The sequence below is a fragment of the Cebidichthys violaceus genome, unplaced genomic scaffold, assembly GCF_023349555.1.
Source record: "Cebidichthys violaceus isolate CVI_PGR_0920_01 unplaced genomic scaffold, fCebVio1.0.p SCAF_67, whole genome shotgun sequence".
NCBI lineage: Eukaryota > Metazoa > Chordata > Actinopteri > Perciformes > Stichaeidae > Cebidichthys > Cebidichthys violaceus.
This window is the reverse complement of record NW_027176894.1, coordinates 1002802-1023959: the sequence shown is the minus strand read 5'-3', so window position 1 is coordinate 1023959 and position 21158 is coordinate 1002802. Positions and strand designations below refer to the sequence as shown.

The 21158-nt window shown below is 44.5% G+C and overlaps 1 protein-coding gene across 2 annotated transcripts; it reads left to right on the top strand.

The window, feature by feature from the left end:
* Positions 1–1204: 1204 nt before the first annotated feature.
* On the top strand, positions 1205–21139 carry LOC137890618 (integrin beta-1-like). 2 transcript variants are annotated; one of them, XM_068734776.1, is made up of 17 exons: positions 1205–1603; positions 11447–11513; positions 11951–12036; positions 13413–13635; positions 13936–14106; positions 14190–14428; positions 14530–14685; positions 14829–14924; positions 15050–15139; positions 15476–15616; positions 15961–16163; positions 16253–16491; positions 16583–16805; positions 17128–17360; positions 17590–17756; positions 18548–18625; positions 19909–21139. In XM_068734776.1, the coding sequence occupies exons 2-16, from the start codon at positions 11447–11449 to the stop codon at positions 18623–18625; spliced, it is 2412 nt and encodes an 803-aa protein (XP_068590877.1). In that variant the 5' UTR covers positions 1205–1603; the 3' UTR covers positions 19909–21139. The 2 variants fall into 2 exon arrangements, with proteins under 2 accessions (XP_068590877.1, XP_068590878.1); XM_068734777.1 differs by lacking the exon at positions 18548–18625 and having other exon boundaries at positions 1211–1603.
* The last annotated feature ends 19 nt before the right edge of the window (positions 21140–21158 follow it).

Below are 21158 nucleotides of genomic sequence, written 5' to 3'. Positions count from 1 at the left end.
GACGTTAAAGGAATGGAGACGGTGACTTCATGTGTCATCTGTCCAGCTGGCAGCATCAGCTGTTTCATCCTCATCACACTATTTAACAGTGAGTATAGAGGCTAAATGTGGGACGTTTGGTCATCGGCTCTCAGCTGCTTCACTGCTTCGCTCTAATTATTATCATAACTGACAATTTTTCCCCATCTGGTTTCATGCTTCTCCTTTTGGTTTTCCACCAACATACATGAAGTTAACACTTAAATACAACATTTCTCAGCTTGTCCACACGTCGTGTTAGATTGTAACTTGCTATAAGTTGATATTTTTATTCATCTGCAAAACCTTTAATATATTGTATGAATTTGACTTTACTTCTGCTGTGTTTTAATGAGGGTGAAGCAACTTTTATTTCCATTTAAGTAGCATTAGGGTTGTTTAAATCTTTATATGATACTTCAATTAAGTGAAATATATCAAACTGAAGACCATACACATGGCTGCACCAGTCCATCAAACTGAAATACTAATGTTATTTATTAAATAATAATGTTAATTTGTTGTTTATAATATACATGGTATACCTGTAAAATGACTGCGTCTGCTCCGGTCCTCCGTGACCTTTATCACGCAGGTGAGTGACAAACCACACCATACCGTTTTATACAACTTATAACTGTGATTTTGAATTACAATTTTACAGTTACAAAACATATGATGATCTTATAGAATATGATGCAAAGCATTGCTGTTGATTAAACTACCCAACAGTATACAAATGCAGTTGACACAAGCACAACTTTTAACACCCACGGCAGTAAGATGCAACACACACATTAACGCAGCAGTAATATTAATCTAAAAAACATCATATATAATAATAATAAAACACTGACAGGGGACATTTAACTACTCAATGTGTAGCCTACTTTTAACTCTTTAAGTAAATTGCTTTTACTTGATATTTTGAATGCAGGACTTTTACTTACAGTGGAGTATTTTCACAGTGTAGTGTAAGTACTTTTACTCTTAATACTTCTTCCACCACTGCACAAAAAATGTGCTAAAATCTAAAATAAATGTTGACCTATATTCAGTGTGTGTGTGTGTGTGTGTGTGTGTGTGTAGATGTGTAAGTGTAGGTGTGTGTGCGTGTGCGTGTGCGTGTGTGTGTGTGTGAATTGGAACCGTTCACCGCATCCGAGGTGAGGCCGGGTTCACTGTTCTCTCCGGTGTGTTCGTTCCTTCGGCCTCTACGTGCCGCTGCTCTTCCTGTGTAGGCGGGGTCTAACTCAGAAGAGGGAGAAGAAGAAAGAACTGGGGCATTAAAAAAAAAAGAAAAAAGAAAAAGCGACCCAGCAGCAGCGGCTGTAACGTGTTCGGGCGATCCGGGGGAAAAAAAAGTATCCATGTTAATAAATGGTGTTTTTATTAGTAAAGTAACATCGACCGTTAGCGCGTGGTGAGCGGAAACGTAACGTCTTCGCTACAACAAAGCGGACCTTTATAACAGTTTTCATCTTAACGTTGAGTCCTCGTTATTTCTGTAAAAGAGGACCGTTGTTTTTCGGGCTGATGTTACTCTAAATCAACGGGAAAACGCCAGTTTAGCATCAACATTAAGGTGAGTGTTGTTATTTCAACCGACATCTTTTTTCCCACACATTTGACGACTGAAAACATTGTAAACGAGGAATGTGTCTTTTTCTGTTCTTCGGGGCAAACTTTGGGTGTGGATTATTAACGATATCTAGGTCGAAGGGCAGTTTTAAAAACGTGTTTTATTTACTTTTCACTACGGGGTTTCAATAACATGACTTGAAACGTTGGCATATTCCAACCTACACCTCAAATCTGTCCCTCAATACATCTTAATTTGGGTTTTTTGTGTGCAGAAAGTAGGCCATTGAGCCGCTTTGCCTGACCAAAGAGGGCAGTATGGGTGGGTTTGAGGAGATAGTGTGTTAAAGTTTGAGGAGATAGTCTGAGTTTAAGTCCTGAATAACTATTAAAAAACATTATTATACTCGTGGTATAGCTTTTAACCTAAAGTCAGAACCATAACAACGACTTTTACTGTTTAAAACGGACTAAAATCAAACTTGTGAATTTGTTTTCTACACGAAATTTTTTTCTTTGTGAAGTTACTTTGGCACTGTTGTTGTATTTCTTTGTTTAAGTCCCTAAAGGACAGATTTACGCAGTTTTGTGGTTCATCTTTTATAATCTAACTTAAGGAGCTTTTATACTGAAAAGCAAGCTCGTCATGTTACACTATTTATGAGAGAATAAGAGCATGGTTTGGTCTTGTGTGAAGTCTTCTGCTTTTCTGATTTAGTTAATGACTACTGTCATCAGAATCATCAATCAAGATTCTTCTCATCCAGATCATATTTCAAAATCCAGCTGGTTTTCTTCAGGAATGCTCTTAAAGCACTTGAGTCCATTTGTCCCACGTAAACCCCCCTCAGCAGTCTTTAACATTTGTGTTTTGAACGCGTACGACAGGAGCGTCTTAATTTAAAGTTACGACACACATTTCATGCCTTTTTAGGGGCAAAATATACACGAAGAAGGAGACTAAACAACCTCTCCTTCTGTAAGACAAAGCCACACGCATTTAAATCAAGTTGGAGCTGTAAAGGATATCCAGAAAACAAAACCACAGCTGGACCCCGGTCTGGTCAGACTACACTGTGGACTGTATAAACTGCGGTTGAGGATCTAGTGAGACCTTAAAGCCAGATCGGTTAACCAGAACCTAGAGCCTCTTGTTCAGTCCTGCTCACGGCTCTGATTCAGAAGTGTTGACTGTGCGCTATGTAGGCAAGACCGGTCCTGCCTCTCATTCACTTCCTGTAAAGGACTCGTACCCTAAGGGAGCGTGTTTTCTTCTTCTCTCTTATTAACCTCAGGGAGAGGCTTGATGTGTTGAACTAGTACTCTGCGTCCACCGAGGCCTAACGCAGGGCCCGACAGAATGGAACCCTGGGTCGATGACTAGCCTGTGTTTGCCTACAGACGGAACCATAAAACAAGTGTGTCTTTGATTACATGTGAGCGCACGTACACGTTAACGCGGCTGCAGATGATACACAGCAGGCCTGGTAACTGTAGACGCGAGCGGAGACGAGCTCCCCGTAGCTCACTGACTCACTTCCCGTAGTTACATTGTTGTGGTGTGTTTAAAACAAGGAGTGTCTGGGGCAGTTTGAAGGGTCACTCTGCGTTACTCAACTCTAAGGCTTTTACCCCGCCTGTCAGGTATGAGTCATCATGGGTGATGTGGTCTTCCAGTGAAGGCCAGACGAATCATTGCAGGAAGGGTATGATGTTTGTAGCTATGTGACCGTGGTTCACACGTTGAGATGTCCATACATGGCTCCATCACTCTGTGGTTACATTTAAAGAAGTCCTCAGAAGATGTGGCAAGAAGCACAAGACAATTGACAGATATCTATCTATCTATCTATCTATCTATCTATCTATCTATCTATCTATCTATCTATCTATCTATCTATCTATCTATGTGTTTGATGTCTTTCTTAGAAGTACAGAATATTGAAAAAAATGTAACATTTTAGGAATGAAGGTTCAATCTTCGAGACCAGAGTACAACAAATAGTCCTAAAAAGGGAGAGACGAGTTACTAAGGCTGAGTCAATCTGTCAGAAAATGACAAAAATTGAATCGTCGACGTTTTTGTTTATCAGTAAATAGTTTAGATCATTTATTAAAGATGATCTATAGCGATGCCTGTGCGTTTAAAAACAAGTTTATATAAACCTTAACCGTCCCAAACAAACATTTCAACGGTCCTGTCCTTTTGCGTAGGGATGCTAATCGTTCATTTGTTTATGACCCGCATTAACCGATCAATAACCGACGTCCTTATATTAATTATTGAGGAAAATAGCTGTTAGTGGCGGCTCTACAAAGGACTTGAAGAGACTAATGTATCCAAATAAATGTCACAGATAAATCCTCAACATTCTCATCAGTCAACATTGATAAAAGACGATGTTAAAAGCACCAAAGAAGAACAAGAAATCTTAATTCAAAAGGCCTTTGCAAGTAACTTCATTAATAAAGTGTTGGAAATGGAATCCAGCCTCAGTAAGAATGTGAAGGAAAGCTTCAGAGGAAACATTTCAAACGTCACCATGAAGGGATCCGACTGGTTTCTTCAGCCTGAGCATGTCGTCATGCTCGCTGGCCGACTGAACTCTGGGCTCAGGTTGGAAAGAAGTGGAAAAACATCCCCGTAGCTCAGTGACGTAGTGCTTCTTCCTCCACATAGTATGGAGGCAGTTAGGATGGAATGCGTTATCTCATCTCTCTGAGGGTTAGAGGGTCTCATCCACATGACGGACAAACCCCAGATCCGTTCTACAACTTGAACAAATATACAGCAGACTGACTTAAACTCTCTCTACGCCGTCTAGCTGTTAAAACAAACGTGCAGATGTTCATGCCTGTCAGAATGATCACATCTGGCTTTATTATCGATCGTTCTACTTTTCTAACCACATAAAGTAGTTTTGATGCGTCCTCTTTGTTGTCTTTTTGGGACGTTGGTGATGTAGTCGTCTGGTAATCACTGATCTAATTTGACAGCACTCTAAAGTTCAGCATCGAGCGTCCTCGGGTCTTCCTGCTCGTCGGTTTGGTTTCCGTCAAACGCGGCGTGTGTTTGCACTCAGAGGCGAGCTGTTCTTCCTGATCCTTCAGCAGCCTGTTGTGGGGGGGGGGGGGCTTTCATTAGAGGAAATGGATGCAGAGTCATGCTGAGTTGTTTGGGGGACCTAATGGACTGAAAGTGGACTGAGACTTTCTGCAGCAGGTGGGAGGGGGCCGGCTGGCTGACCGGGTGGCAAAAAGGAGCTGTAGGGGGGGGGGTTTCCTCGGACCACCAGATGACCCGCCCAGCGTGAACAATGCAGACTTGTGTTGTGTTGCTCACAGCAGCATTCATTATTTAATTACACCATAGCTGTTGGATCTCTGAAGCGAGATATGGAAGCGGTCAGCTTTCTTAATGTGGGCGGCAGAGATACGCACAACATCGTCTGGATTGTGTCCTGTAACAAAGAGGATGTAAACAGGAGCGTATAAAAAATGTGTCGAAGTACATGAGACACAATCTGCCCTGAAGCTGTGACGGCGTTGAAGCGGCAACATGCGCGCTCACATCGTACACGTGAATGTTCACTTCTGTTTTCACGAGAGAGAAGGAAAAAAAACAAAGTGAGCCAACCATCGGGGTTATTGATGCTCGCTGTGGTTAACCTCAGAGACACCAGCTACAGCTGTGGTAGCTTTTGCAACTACTTCCACTTCAGTTTGTCCGATGCATGCACAAAGAGGAATCGTGGGTATTAGCCTGCTTGCTTATGTATTTATGTCATTCGTTTAGCTCATGTTGTTGTTGTTGTTGTTGTTGTTTTGGCATGTAGTGCATTGTAAAACTTTGTTTGATTCATTTCAACACAACTCAGAATCAGGTACTAGACAATTTAAAACACACTTTTTGTTCTCTGCCGGTGTTCAGTGAGGAGGAAGTTGTGCATCACCAACCAAACCTATTGCGCAGGAAACTCCTTCTGTAAACAGAGGGGGGGGGGGGGGGGGGGGGTTGCATACATTTCACATGTTAAAGGATTTTAATGTTTTCTTATCCACGTTTTGTCGTCACACCAAAGTCAAAATGTCTGTGACAGCGGTACACAATGCGATAAACTCAACCACATGGAGGAGCAGCATTAGAGCCGTTGGTTCTAGACGTGGACTTTGTTCAGGATTAGTAAACAGTCACAGATGTGCTTCGCTCCACCTTCAGACAACACCGGGCCTGTCTGACAACACCGGGCCTGTCTGCTCAAAGCCACATGAGCTGCAGGAAGGCAGATAATCTGCAGAGGTCATGAACATCGTTTGTCTTTGGATCAGATAATGCAGCGCACACGTAGAACAGCCCACATACCACCAGTCAATGAGACCCTTTTTTGTCCAGTTCAGTGGCTGTATTAACTTAAACTGACATAAATACTCATAGTGGTCCCATCGAGAGGATGTCTCATGGCCCAGACTTTGCACAGGGCGCTTCCCTAAATACTACCAGTCAATGAGGCACCGTCAATGAGGCAGAGGAAGGAGTAAACAAAGGGGTGGTGGTGACACACGTCTGATTCAAAGCCCTCGTGTTAAACTCTGAAGCTCACCTTGATTTCGGGGAAAAGACGCCACGCTTACATTACATTACATTACAGTCATTTAGCAGACGCTTTTATCCAAAGCGACTTACAATAAGTGCATCAACATTGGTAATCAAAAGAACTACTAGTCACCAGAAGTCATAAGTACATTTCCTTTTCCAAACAATCATCTAAGAGCATGAAGCAGAGCATAACTCAGAGCCAAAGTACAGAAACAAGAGAAACAGTTAGTGCTATAAGTAATACGAATACAATAAGTGCAACAAGCTAGTATGAATACAATAAGTGCTGAGTGGAAGGCTCAGGGTAGCACTTCCTGAAGAGGTGGGTTTTCAGCCTGCGCCGAAAGATGGGCAGCGACTCCGCTGTCCTGACGTCAGTGGGAAGTTCATTCCACCACTGTGGGGCCAGGACAGAAAACAGCCGTGACCGGGTCGATCGGCCGCCGGGACCTCTGAGCGACGGGGCGACCGATCGCCCCGAGGCAGCAGAGCGAAGTGGTCGGGCGGGGGTGTGAGGCTTGACCGTGGCCTGGAGATAGGAAGGAGCTGTTCCTTTCACTGCCCTGTAGGCTAGCACCAGAGTCTTAAACTGGATGAGCTCTTACAGGTAGCCAGTGTAGAGAACGGAGGAAGGAAGTTGTGTGGGAGAACTTGGGGTCCACTCATTCGTCTCACATGCAGTGGAGATTCCCAGTTAGTCTGCAACAGTGTTATCCGCGTGTCCCTCATAAACCGGCAACTAAACGCATATGGACGTATTGTGGTAATATTGTGTTGTAGTCAAATTTTCTGGAAATACAACAAGATGGTGATTTCAGTTTCTGGCTAATTCAGCGACTCCTGAAATATCCAGGAATCCCGATTCTTCTTCACACGGTCAGGTAGACCGACGTCACACAGGGTGTGAGCAGAGGAGAGCTTTCTGCTCTCTGAGCGTGGCTCTGGTCCCTGAGGCGTACTCTCTGACTGCAGATCGAATCAAAGCGCCTCTGACCCGTCTGATGTGAACCACAACAAGGAGGCGCTGCAGAGGATCGAGTTTCAGTCAGCAGCAGCTGTTGGGAGAAATTTCTTGATAAAACATTTGTTTGGTCCTGTGACTCACCTCCACTGCTTGTGTTGAGAGCTGGGCTATTGTACTGTGTTTACATATTTAATGTAGGATTCTCTATAGGAAAGGTGAGACTGAATTCTGAGTTTCCCACTGCTTTTTTACATTACTATACTGTTCTGTAAGAACATGATGAGACACGAGTATTTTAGGAAAACACATTAATCTACAGGTTTTGAATCGCCAGATTACATTGAATAAAGCCAGATTTGAACAGCCGGACCTCGTCAGGCTTTTAAATTGGTAAAGAGCGGTTGTTATTAGTCGGTAGTGAGTGACTTATCGGTCCTGCCAAAGTCATTTTCCGGTTTCACAGAAGCTGAAGGAAGTCTGTTTGCAAAGGGACAATTTTCTCCAGATGATTACTTGGTACAATGTCAATTTCATCCAGGCTTGCTGTCATTTTTGTGGGGATTTCTACTGTCCATCGCTTTCTGGCTGACGTTCCCGTTGTTAATCCAGCTCTGATCGGCATGGTTGTTGTTTATCCGACCTGAGAAACGTCCATCGATGAGACCTAGACCTAAAAAAATGTATTCCAGAAGGTCACCGTTACACCCAGCAGATGATGTCTGGTGTGCAGTTTGGATTTAAAATGTGTTTACGTTCTCCGACCAACCAGAGGCCTCTTGATTATATCAAACCTTTTTATTACATTACATTCCAACATGTTCTATATCTGGACCATTTGTAAAGTTTCTGGTCGATGATCAAAAATGCTCGTTACAATTTCCTAGAGCCTCAGTTGGCGTCTTCATAATCCCAGTATTTCCCAAACATCGGTCCACAACCCAAAGATATCCAGTTAGTTTCCGTAAATGACAAAGAAAAGAGATCCTCATATTTGCATAGCTGGAACTAGAAAAAAGAAAAAAAATGGCGGAAATGATTTCCCAATTTTTTTTGTTAACAACTAATCAATTAAGCAACTACTTGTTCCAAATGAATACGTGTGATTAGTTTGATTTGTTTTACAGCTGCACTTTTTAATTTGAGCCGACAGTTTCAGTATTTATAAGTTAAATTCTGCCGACACTTAATTTATCTAGACTACAGAAAGCAAGAGCCTGTTTTGTGTCGCTACAGTCGCACACGTCCATATTTGAGAAAGTCCAGTCCAAAGCCTCGGTTACTCTACGCGTATTGGAAAGAGCTGAGCGGCTCTTGCTGCTATTAACGGAGGTGGAATTGTAAATAAAAGAAAAATTGCTCGCTTCTTCTGGTCTTCTCCAGCCTGACCATACAAAGTCATGGTTCAACACGGTGTGCTCCTGGTACTCTAAATATTAGGCTCTCAGGTCCGTCATCACGACGGCTCATAGACCGCAGTTTCTGCCCGACGATTGGGATGATTTGCTCGACTGATATGTGGGAGAGCTAAAGTACAGTAGCTTCAACCAGGTGCCTCATAGTTTAGATTCAAAAAGACAAGATTCAACTCGTAGATGGTGCTGTACTTCCCTGCTCAGGGGGTAGAATCGTTCGGATCACTTTCTGCTTTAAAGATGTTGTCTTGCATCGGAGGGAATGTGGTTTATTTGTGGAGGCGGTAGGTGGTTCAGTGACCAACCCACTCAAGACATTTACTAGAAGAGTTCATTCAGGAGCTCACCAGTTACCAGCTGGTCTGCTTCTGTCGTGTCTCACAGTTATGAGGAGCAGTTTTGACCTCAGTCTGTCATGGATCAGGGGCGTCATCGGTCTCTGTCGGCCCGCCGTAGCTATCGGCTCTTATCAGCGGTGACGTTAGCTTTTTAGCAGCGCCGCCTTTGATCTTCCGCCATATTTTTTTTTTAGGTCGTACAATAATTCAGCTGGCACTCTCTTCGCTGCTTTGACACTGCTGCTATCTCTTATCTGTGTTCCTCTGATGAAAAAGAGCAGATGTAAGTAAAGAAAAAGCAGATAGATTGGAGACGATGTGTCCTTTTTTTTTTTTATATTTCATTTGGGGTAGAAGTCTGTGCCCCAACAAATGCCGGTGCCTCCCAAATGTCATTACCGTGGCGACCCTGAGTTCCTCCCAAATATCTGTCAGCTCTCTGTAATTTGCAGCCCTGTGCAGGACGAGCCCCAGAGTGGTAAACAAAGCTGTACTTCAGGAATGTTGGGGAGGAGCCCTAATATAGGGTAGAAAGTCCTTGCAGTTGGTGGTGGCTTGAATTTTGCGAGGCATCTTGCTGGACATGTTGAATGTCTTTTTGTCCGTCTTGCCACAAGTTGGTCTTTGGGTCAAAGTCTAAGTATATTTAAAAGGGGAAAGTGTCTATCGACCGACAGGAAATGATTTCCGTCCGTTAAAGACGGGATTATCTCCCAATGTTTAAAACCCCAAAACAAAGCTTTCTGTGAAATCGACCTCTTCTTGTTCATTCAGGAAAAAAAAAACAAGAAAACTGTCTTCAGAATTATCAAGATAATAATCTCCTTGATTTAGAAAAAACAGGGCAAACATTTTCTTTTTCTCAAGTGAATGCATTTCGCTTCCGTCCTCCAAATCTTGTCCAATCATGTCCAAAGACTTGTTTTTCTTTCGCCCCTCACAGCAGTATGATAACTATCACTAAAGCACTTAAACGCACATCTAAGTCGGTCATTAGGCTGCATTTAACAGGATGTGGTTGTTGTTGTTGTTGCAGACACTGACAATGTGCGTGTTAGCTTAAACGTATCCCAACAGGGAGGGACTATTTTGGGGCACAGCTGTTGACTTAGCTTCTGTCTACACTGCCTGGTTTTCCTGGTCTGAGTTTATAAGTTTTGAGGATTCTGCAGAAAAGTCGAGGAAGTGTGTCACTGGAGCTATCGTGAATGGCAGAGACTCAGGAAGAGGCATGAGCTAGCACGACCAAATATGGGAACACGCACACACACACACACACACACACACACACACACACACACACACACACACACACACACACACACACACCTTCCTTTTTTCTCTGTTTTTCTGGCGTGGTGTGACTTAGCTTAGCTTACCTTTTTAGTAAAAAATGTTGACCCGCCACCAGAGCTATTTCCATGCTGCTGTCACCCTGCTGTTGGTTAATGCTCCGCAGCCTCAGAGAGGCATCATGGGACTTCTCCATGAACCACAGTTATTCCTCTGCAGTTACATTCTGTGGCAGCTATTAAATGTCGGCCGTCTTAAAGCTGCTGCTGCTGCTGCTCTGTTTCAGTCATTACAAGTCAAGTTAATCTCCTTTATAAATCACTGTGGTTGATGCCGAACACCTCGCATGTAAATGTGACCATTCTGTCCTTTTTAAGCCACATTTTTAGTACGTCTGTCTGTCTGTCTGTCTGTCTGTCTGTCTGTCTGTCTCTCTCTCTCTCTCTCTCTCTCTCTCTCTCTCTCTCTCTCTCTCTCTCTCTTTCGTCGAGTCTTATCTGAAATCCCCTGTCGAGATAAGCAACTACCTTTTACAGGCCTTTAACGTTTCCACCGTCACAAACCGGTCAGAAAGCAAGTATGTAGTGTGGTGTCATGGAAGTGCTGATGAGTGTGTGGGCAAATGGTTTCCTCCATATTTGGAATAGACCAAATGAGAGTTGCTCCTCCCTTCTGCTGCTGCCGAACGGTGACGGAGGTATTTTCACCTCCATGTCAGGATGAAGCCTTTACAGTTAACTTAAATGTGCTTCATCCTGTTTGGTCTCATTAAAATTCAAGCTATTGTTTTAAGACTCGCATGAGTCCATGAGAACCTTTTTAAAGAGGGGTGGTCTTGCTGTGTTAATGGTACACGTGGTAGTGAACTAGCCTCTTGAAGTGTATCACAAAGGGATCAGTTGGCAAAAAAACCACATTGTTCTGGTGTGTGTGTGTGTGTGTGTGTGTGTGTGTGTGTGTGTGTGTGTGTGTGTGTGTGTGCGTGCACAACGCAGCCGAGAGGTCACAACACCCACATGTGGACGTCTTTCAATCTTTTATAAAGATAGCGCCGTCTCACATTAAACCTCCACAACCACTACTAAGCACACACACACACACACACACACACACACACACAACCCTTTTTGTTAGCTGTCACTGACACGGCTAACAAAGCTGTCTCAGCTGATTCAGATCTGTTTCTTTCAATGTTGTGTTGTTAAAATTGCAACACTGACTCGTCGCGTTGTTCTTGTCACAGATGGATCTGCGGTTACTTTTAATCGCGACGTTGTCGGCGGTCCTCGGGTGCAGCCGGGCGCAGCAAGGTAAGAACCAACAAAATGTTGTAAAGTTGTTTAACGTTTGCTCCTTTCTTCTTATCTTAGCTGCCGACTGCTAGCGTAGCATGTTTGTCAGCTTCAGTATTTATTGTTCCACTCCATGTTGATTATCACGGTTCCACTTGACAGTCTCTCTCTCTGTGATTTCTTAGGTTCTTAAGCACATTGCATTACTTTCATCCACTTCACTCTCCACATCTTGTATTTCATGGTTCATGGTTTTATAACTGTGGGTCCTGCTGGTTGGAGGTGAGGTCACTACTTGGTGAGCTTCTCTCAGCGTGACTCAGTTTTCTAGACTGGGATGTAGTTGGTGTCTTGCAGCCAAACCCTCCCCTGAAGCTGTTTTGAGTTAGTGAACGAATGGAAATTCGGTTTTGTCATCTTGGCTCACAGGACCCCGTTGTGTCGTGTCTTTTCAGAGGGAAGCGTTTGCATCAAGGCCAACGCGCAGTCGTGCGGGGAATGCATCCAGGTGGCCGAGATGTGTGGATGGTGCGCCGATGAAGTGAGTTGAATCGGTGAAGCTGCCGCCAAAGTGTTTTTTTTTTAATCGTATGCATGAAAAAGTATATATAGGATTCTTGAACTGTGGGCGTCGCACGCTCAGAGTTTTGTGGTTTGTGTGGCAGCGTTGCTTCATGGTTGAATTGCACAAAAACAACCAACGAGCACAGAAGGAAGTCATCATCTTGAGTGTTAAGTAATGCAATCTAACAAATATACAGGACTTCTTGCCCTATAAGCACATGCACAAACAACGTTGGAGTAGAACTAGAGACTTAAGATGTTCTGGAGACCTTTCGACCAAACACAAGTTAACCACCACTTCTCCACTGATTGTAAACACGAGAGCTGCTGCTGCTTCTTGTCTGTATAATCCTCTGTAATTAGACGTTCTCTGTACTCAACACAAGTGTTCTTCTGACCACGGTACCCACTGCACCGAGAGGTTAATATGAAATGTGTGTGTGGTGAATGACGAATATTATAATGATATGTCGCGCTGTGCAACAAATGTTTGAGAAGAATCTTTATTCCCACAAAAATAAAGTCATAAACAGCATTTTTTTTTTTTTTGAATGCTTCGACCTACTTTGTTGTCGTAACCTCATCGCTAACGATTTACGAAAATATCGTGATTACCCGAAAGCGTCAGCAGTCGTCCCCAATTAACATAGTTATCCATAATGGTGAGATTCGATCGGCCAGTCACTACTTCCTCTGAAAGCCGCTCACCAAGGTGAGCCTCTCGGTGAATAACAAAATAACCTCTCTCTGGGTTTGGAACATGTCGAGAGCTGCATTCCTGTTAAATCTCACCCGTACCTCTCCGTCAGACGGCAGACTGTTATCCATTTCCTGAGCGCGTTACGCTCACAATCAACCCTAAAATTACAAAGGAATCCCATCACTGAAGTACAGCTGTCAAAGTACTGCTTTTTCCCCTTTTTACGATCTGATTTCACTGCATGATCTAAAAACCATGAACGCGGTGTATGCGGCCCACTGCTGAGAATATTATGCATGTTATTTCCTGTGTGATTTGAGACTGGCTAAGCGCTTCTCATTTTCTGTATCCCACAAACGTAATGTTCTTCAGAACAATAGGTGTCTTGTATTTCTGGGGTATTTGTGGGATATCATGTGCGTCCAATCTATATTCTTAGCCTGGCTCCCCCAGTCATCTGTTTCTCCTCGTCTCCTCCTGCTGCTGAAGAACAATAGCCCAAATAAAAAAAAAAAGAACGAGAGTTAAAGTGAAATGGATCGATTCCAGAGGCCTCGTTGGTTGAAATACTTGTATCTGCAGCGTTCCTACCCCAGAATAATAACACAAAGCAGAACAAATTGTTACCTCTGGTGTAAACGTCTATTTCACAGAATTTCCTCACTGTGGGCGAGTCCAAGTCGGCTCGCTGTGACGATCTGGAGTCCCTGAAGAAGAGAAGCTGCAACGTGACCATGATTGAGAACCCGCGTGGAAGCATCGACATCAACCAGAACAAGCCCGTCACCAACCGCAAGAAGGACGTGGCGGAGAAACTGAAGCCCGAGCAGATCACCCAGATCCAGCCCCAGAAACTCACCCTGACGCTCAGATCTGGTAAATATTCTGTCGGCAGGTCTTCGACTGCGTTTTGCCGGAGCAGGTTAGAACGGCGTGTTTCAATTGGAGCATGTATTTTGGTATTGTGTCGGGGTAAACCAAAGCTCTGGAGCAAAGTTAAAGTCATTATGTTTGTTTGAAACGTGTTTTAGAGAACACCAAAAGTTTGACATAGACTAAAAGTAAGATTTCTTGTTATAGCTGAAGATATAAAATATATAAAAAATGTTTTTACTGTTGTCGCAATCTCTTAAATTCCACTAAAAACTATATGTTTTTTTTTCTTTTCTCCATAAGGTGAACCCCAGACCTTTGAGCTGAAGTTCAAGCGTGCTGAGGACTACCCCATCGACCTCTACTACCTTATGGACCTCTCCTTCTCCATGAAAGATGATTTGGAAAACGTCAAGAACCTCGGCACTGACCTCATGAGGGAAATGCAGGGAATCACCTCAGACTTCAGGATCGGTAAGAAGAACTCGAGAATAATCAACGGAAAAGCTGTCGAGTGATAAGTGTGAGTGAAAACGACACGTTCTCCTTTCTTTTAGGCTTCGGCTCGTTCGTGGAGAAGACGGTCATGCCTTACATCAGCACCACTCCAGCCAGGCTCATCAACCCCTGCACGGGGAACCAGAACTGCACCAGCCCCTTCAGCTACAAGAACGTCCTGAACCTCACGGACAAGGGAGACGAGTTCAATCGCCTGGTCAGTCAGCAGCAGATCTCAGGGAACCTGGACTCTCCAGAGGGGGGCTTCGATGCCATCATGCAGGTGGCGGTCTGTGAGGTAAGAAGGCGCTTAAAGGTTGGTGTTGTTGTTGTTGTTGTTGTTGTTGTTGTGGTGTGACATTATTAAGGAGGAGACTCTCTTTGTGTCCGTCTTCCCAGAACCAAATCGGCTGGAGGAACGTGACTCGTCTGCTGGTGTTTTCCACCGACGCCGGCTTCCACTTCGCCGGAGACGGCAAACTGGGCGGCATCGTCCTTCCCAACGACGGCAGGTGTCACCTGGAGAACAACATGTACACCATGAGCCACTACTATGTATGTAGCGTATCATTTATTCATACATGCATGATGTATCAAAGGAGAGTCCACTGAGCAATCTGTGCCGTTTTCATCTTTTACTGCTTGTATTGATGATAATGTGTGTTTGTTTCTCCCTGTGTTGATGAACCCTTTGGTAGGACTACCCCTCCATCGCCCATTTGGTTCAGAAACTGAGTGATCACAACATCCAGACCATCTTTGCCGTCACGGATGAGTTCCAGCCTGTTTACAAGGTGAACTTTTATGTTTTCTGTGTTGTCAGTGTTGTTTTTATTATTCCGTAATTCAAATGTGAGATGCACATTTTAACATTTGTTCTCTTTTTGTTCTTACCTCTCGACTCTTGTGTCTCTTTCAGGAGTTGAAAAATCTCATTCCTAAATCGGCCGTCGGCACGCTTTCCTCCAACTCCAGCAACGTCATCAAACTCATTATTGACGCTTACAACGTGAGTCAAACTGCACCGCCTGACTATTTCATAATGGTTTTGTGTTGACCTTTTCCGGGAAAATGTTCAACATCCTATTTAAAGATTCCCGGGCTGAATACAGAATAAATCGCCTCAAGAGCTCATGAAAGATAATCAAAGTGAGGGAACTGTTCTTGTGACTACTTCTCCTTGGTATTAAATACTATGCACACATTCCGTTTTGCTCCACTACATATGTATTAATGAGGCCCGGCACTCTGAAGCTGGGTTGGCTTGTATGCTTAGCTTACGATTGACCTATATCACCGGAGCCTTTAGCAATTTTGTTTGATCCCTCTTGTTTTTTTTGGACAGTCTTTGTCATCCGAGGTGATTCTGGAGAACGGCAGGCTGCCAGAGGGAGTCTCCATCACCTACAAGTCCATCTGTAAGAACGCTGTGGAGGGAACGGGGGAGAACGGCAGGAAGTGCTCCAACATCTCCATCGGAGACGAGGTAGACGTCATTCTATTTGCATGTGTGAAAATGCCCATTTGTGATTCTTAAGCATCCCACCTCATGGGTAACCTACATTGCACAGTGGAGAAAGCATTGGCTGCATCACACAAGTGGTGCAAGTGCTCAATCCCTGGCAGCAGCTAGTGTCTTCTCTGGGAATTTCCTGCTTCAAATCGAGAGACAAAGGGCTGAAAACCAAATGCATTTAGCAAAAGAACAAGAAGACAAACAATAAATGAGAAACACCTCAAATAATCATGTCTGAGAAATGTACCAATTAGCTTCAAGGCTTGCTCCTACTAGTTGTAATGACCCTATAAACCCTCCTCTGGCTTCCCCAGGTGTCTTTCAAGATTTCCGTTGAATCCCAGAAGTGTCCATCGCACAGCAAGTCTGAGACCATTAAGATTAAACCGCTGGGCTTCACCGAGGAGGTGGAGGTAGTCCTGAACTTCATCTGCAACTGCGAGTGCGCCGCTAAAGGACAGCCCAACAGCGAGAAATGCCACGAGGGCAACGGGATCTTTGAGTGCGGAGCCTGCAAGTACGTATTCAGCCAAGCTACAGCCGCCCCCCGATACGACCGCCGCTCCCAATGTCGGACTTTAGTTAACCTCCCGTTTCCTGTGTCAGGTGTAACGACGGACGCATCGGGCGTGAGTGCGAGTGCAGCAAAGACGAGGTGCGGACGGAGGACCTGGACGCCAACTGCCGAAAGGACAACGGCACGGATATCTGCAGCAACAACGGCGACTGCGTGTGCGGCACCTGCGAATGCAAGAAGCGGGAGAATCCTGTGGAGATCTACACCGGCAAGTACTGCGAGTGCGACAACTTCAACTGTGACCGCTCCAACAACAAGCTCTGCGGAGGTGAGGAATCGTAGAAGCGGAACTGCTTGAAAGTCTTGACAACCTGTTGTGTCGTTGAACTCGGCGGTAACCGTTTCCCGTGCTTTCCCAGGACACGGCCGCTGTGTCTGCAGGAAGTGCATCTGCGACGCCAACTACACGGGCAGCGCCTGCGACTGCTCCCTGGAGACCGCCACCTGCCTCGCCAAGAACGGCCAGATCTGCAACGGCCGCGGTACTTGTGAATGTGGCGTCTGCAAATGCACCAACCCCAAATTCCAGGGCCCAACCTGCGAGATCTGCCCCACCTGCCCCGGCGTCTGCGCTGAGCACAAGTGAGTCTGAAGCTCGCATGCTCGGCTAGAAATCAAAAAAAAAAAAGTAGCGTCACAGCTGGTCAGAGATATTAGGAAATGTCACGAAAGGATAAAGGTTAAATTCCAGGTTGAGACGCGTGAATTGTGATTTAAAATTCTATTTAGAAGTCAGAGATGGATGAGTTTTATTCCATGAAATCAGGGCTTTTTGGGGATTCTTTTGTAGGCTTGAATTGAGTCTTTCAGAATAGAGCTGTTTCTTTTAGAACGGGTGTACTCGCATGTACTCATCTTAGATTAGTAACTCGAGTGAATCGACCCTCCGTCTGCGTCTTCACAGAGATTGCGTGCAGTGCCGAGCGTTCGAGGCCGGTGAGAAGAAGGACACGTGCGAGCGCGACTGCAGCTACTTCCAGCTGATCAAGGTGACGGATCGCGACAGGCTGCCCCAGCCGACCGACCAGAGCTTCCCGCTGACCCACTGCAAAGAGCGGGACGCCAACGACTGCTGGTTCTACTACACCTACGCCATCCGGAACGACACCAAGGAGGTGTACGTGGTGGAGACGCTGGGTATGTTACCTTTTTAAGTCAACGGTACCATGTGGAGTTTTTAAAAAGGCAAAGAAGAGGACTGCTAGCAAAACAGCCTTGTAAAACGAGCGTTATGAAGAAATAAATGCATTCAACACAATTGTTAGCCATTGTAGCCTCCACATGGTTATTCTCTTTAATGGAAAGAGTAGGTGTTCTCACCCACAATCAACTGTATACATTTATAAATTTGGTTTCTCTGTTTCAGAGTGCCCGGCGGGACCCGACATCATCCCCATCGTGGCCGGTGTGGTCGCCGGCATTGTGCTGATCGGCCTCGCCCTGCTGCTCATCTGGAAGCTGCTCATGATCATCCACGACCGCCGAGAGTTCGCCAAGTTTGAGAAGGAGAAGATGAACGCCAAGTGGGACACGGTGAGTCGCTCGCACCTTTTCCCCACGTCTCGGACGGCGGTTACCTGGAGCCGTCCGGCGGGCGTTTATTTCTGCCGCTACGTAATTCATATTTGAATTCAATCTAAAAGCATCGGACACCGCTGAGCATTTGTGGCTCTGTAGTCAAACGCGTGAAGAAAAACCGCAGGAAAATGTACATGAGGTGTGGAAACAGAAGTGAGGGTAGATTCAGACAGAGCGAGGTAGATTCACTCTGTCCTTGGTCAACCTCGGCTCTGTGCAGCTTAGTTTAGTCTTCGCTGGCTGAGAGGGAGCGGCCTTCCTCTCTGCTGACGGTGCTGCCTCTCACCGTCCACATGGCACAACTGCACGACCATACAAGGCAATGAAGCAGAGCAAGAGGAGGACTGCTGGGTGACCCGTTGACGGAGGGCTCCACTACCGTGCGGTAGTCACAGCGGCGGTGTTTACGGCCCGACGGGAGGCAACGGACATTCATCACAGCGGCTGTGATGAATGGGCTTTTTGTATTCGCTCCTAATAAAACATGCTGGAGCAAGATGGCGTGTGCTGCCAGCGATATGCTCAGGGTTTTTAGCTTTACTTTTTATGGTAAGCAAGGGTTATTTATGTCTAGCTGTATACGTTAGATGCTGTGGATTCTTGCCTTTTCTGCTGTGCTGCACATTTTCCTTCATACTTTTGAGTCCGTTCTTTTACCGTTTCCTGTGTCTCTTCATTTCTCTTTTTTTTTTTTTCTCTCTGTTTTCTCCCCCTCTCATCTTCCCCTTTTCCCTTCTCCATGTTAGCAAGGGAACCCCATTTACAAGAGTCCTATTAACCAGTTCCAGAATCCCAGCTATGGGAATAAAGGAGCTTCTCTTTAGGTCAAAGTTTGTATCGCCGGTCGGCCTTGTGCAGAGCAAGCTGCATGTTGTGAGACTAGCATGCTTAACCACAGGTGGCAACTGTTTGTTAACTAAAGTTGGTGTGATGTGTTCTAAGTAAAACCGAACGCTTAATAAGACCTTTTTTAGGCGACCAAAGTATTACAATTAACTTTCGATAAAACACGAAAACATGGACAACTCCCCGATCGGACAACTCGCTGGTAGAGACCTGTCAATCACTGTGGAGCCCCGCCCCTAAATCATCCCCTGCTTTCTGGTCTGTTTGACTCTAAATGGAGCATAATGTACTAAATGAACATCATGCTGTATTGAAGAAGACTGTAAACTAGAGATTGAGACCATAAACTCATGTTTACAATGTTTACTGAGGGAATAAATCAAGAGAGAAGTAGAGTCATTTTAGACTAGACTTCTATACAACGAGAGGAGTCGCCCCCTGGTGGACACTAGAGAGAATGCAGGTGTAAAAACACATCTGCATGGTCTTCGCTTTTCAGACCAGGAATCCCACTTCAGGTGCCCCCGTGTTGAAGAAAACCCTCGTATAACTTGTTGTGATGAACTTGGCACACTGGGTTTCATCAGAACATTCCTAGAAAGTGATGAAGACGCGCCAGACAAACTGGAATATATCATTCCAACTGATTCCAAACATTTTGCCTACGTGTATCATTTGACCTGCCAGAATGTCATCTTGACCCAGACGAGGACAGGAGCGCGTGACATAATGAGGAGGCCAGATGTGCTGCGTTTGTGGTTCAATCGACGGATTTGATTGGTGGGAAGTGACATCAGGGGCTGACTTTAGACTATAAGAGTAGGCTGTAAGAACTAATACTTTGGATTTGTTGTTACCTTAGTGTACATTAAAACACTTCCCGCTGGTTGCAAACTCCAACTACTACGTCTCTTCTCGTCATTGCTGCCACAACACCTGCAGAGGGCAGAATATCAGACTCCTGTGTGCAGATTGTAGTAGTGAAGGATTATAGCAGAGTGCAGAGTCGGCTCGACCACATTTCACACAACATATTTGACCAGATGGTGATAACGACGACATCACAACATACTATGTTGCTGCCTTTGAGACTCAATCTTAACACGTTGAGCTTACTGCTGTTGAAAGTGTGTTATTGTGACGCCACAAAAATATAGGTGTGACGCGTGCTTTGTTAAATGTGTTAAATGTGTTAACCAGACCACTCAGTAGAAGTTCACAACTGCTCTACTCACTCTTCTTGTTCTTCTCTGTTTCTCAGGGGGAGAATCCGATCTACAAAAGTGCCGTAACAACCGTCGTCAATCCAAAGTACGAGGGCAAATGATGCAGCTTTGCCTTCCTTGTGACAACACTGTATGGAGAAAGAACATGGGCTGGGGGGGGGGGGGGGCGGGTTTTATAATGCTCTCACTGTTTGTTTGTTTTATTTTGTTTGTTGTAGTCACCAAACGATAGCAATGCATTTTTGCCACTATTTTGGTTTGTTTTTACTAACTTGTTTTTTTTTATTATTATTTTCTATGCATCATCTGAATTTTGTACAGTCTGTATAAATGTGTGTTTTTTTGCCTCTGCAGAACTTGAGAGAATGTGTTGAACTGATTAGTAGTTTTCTGACCAGGTAGCGGAGCGCCTCGCTGTGCCTTTTCCTTTTCTTTGTTTTTGAATAGAACCATCAAGCCATCAGTGTTTCGTTTAAGGTTGAATTGGATGTTGATGACGGGCAACAAAATGAAGGGTTCCTGTCCAAATAGTTACGAATCCAGCGCTGAGCGGGTGGCAATCTGAAAGTCAACAGTTGAGCTAAAGTCTCACTTGTGTCTGCAATCATGTTGTCTCTCTTTGGATTGGAACTCTTCAGTCGTAGCGCCGGTTGGCCGTGGTAGCAATGAAATGTGTACAGTGTGATTTGGTTTCTGTGTTAAGCCATATATGTATTCACAGAACGGGATGGAAAGGATGTTGGGCGTGTCTTGACTGAGTGACTTCACTCCATCTGAACAATCAATTGAAATGTGTTGACATTTTCCCGAGCTGCCTTTTTAAACTCGATTAAAGGACGTCAGTGTACGGTCGTATTACTGTGCGGCTCCAGGTTTTACTTAATTTAAAGCCAACTCAGGTCCTTAATTCTTCACAGCGATGCCAAATACACGCAGAAACCTGCCTTATTTGCTAACTAAATTTGCTTTTTATTGAAATGCCTTGTTTTATTTTGTAGGATACGAATTGTTCTCTGTGTCAGTAATTCCACTCAACTCTTTTGTGGTGCCTCGATCAAACATTTTTTTAAAAAGGAGTGACTTTAATGTCGTTTAGTTGTAAAGATCAGTGGGGAGGGAATGATTTCTAGATCTCTAGAAGATTTGAAAAGAAGAAAAAAGGTAACCATTGTTTTTAAGTGCCTTTTTTTTTTTAAATTCAACAATTCACATTTGCAATTCTGTATTTCTGAAATTATTTATTGAATAAATATTGAAAACAATTTACCCCCATATTGTTAAGATA

Coding starts and splice junctions, on each gene's coding strand:
- LOC137890618 (XM_068734776.1), top strand. CDS start 11,447: ATGGATCTGCGGTTACTTTTAATCGCGACGTTGTCGGCGGTCCTCGGG. Junction 16,492..16,582: donor CAACAACAAGCTCTGCGGAG/GTGAGGAATCGT, acceptor GTGCTTTCCCAG/GACACGGCCGCTGTGTCTGC. Junction 17,757..18,547: donor TGAACGCCAAGTGGGACACG/GTGAGTCGCTCG, acceptor TCTCCATGTTAG/CAAGGGAACCCCATTTACAA.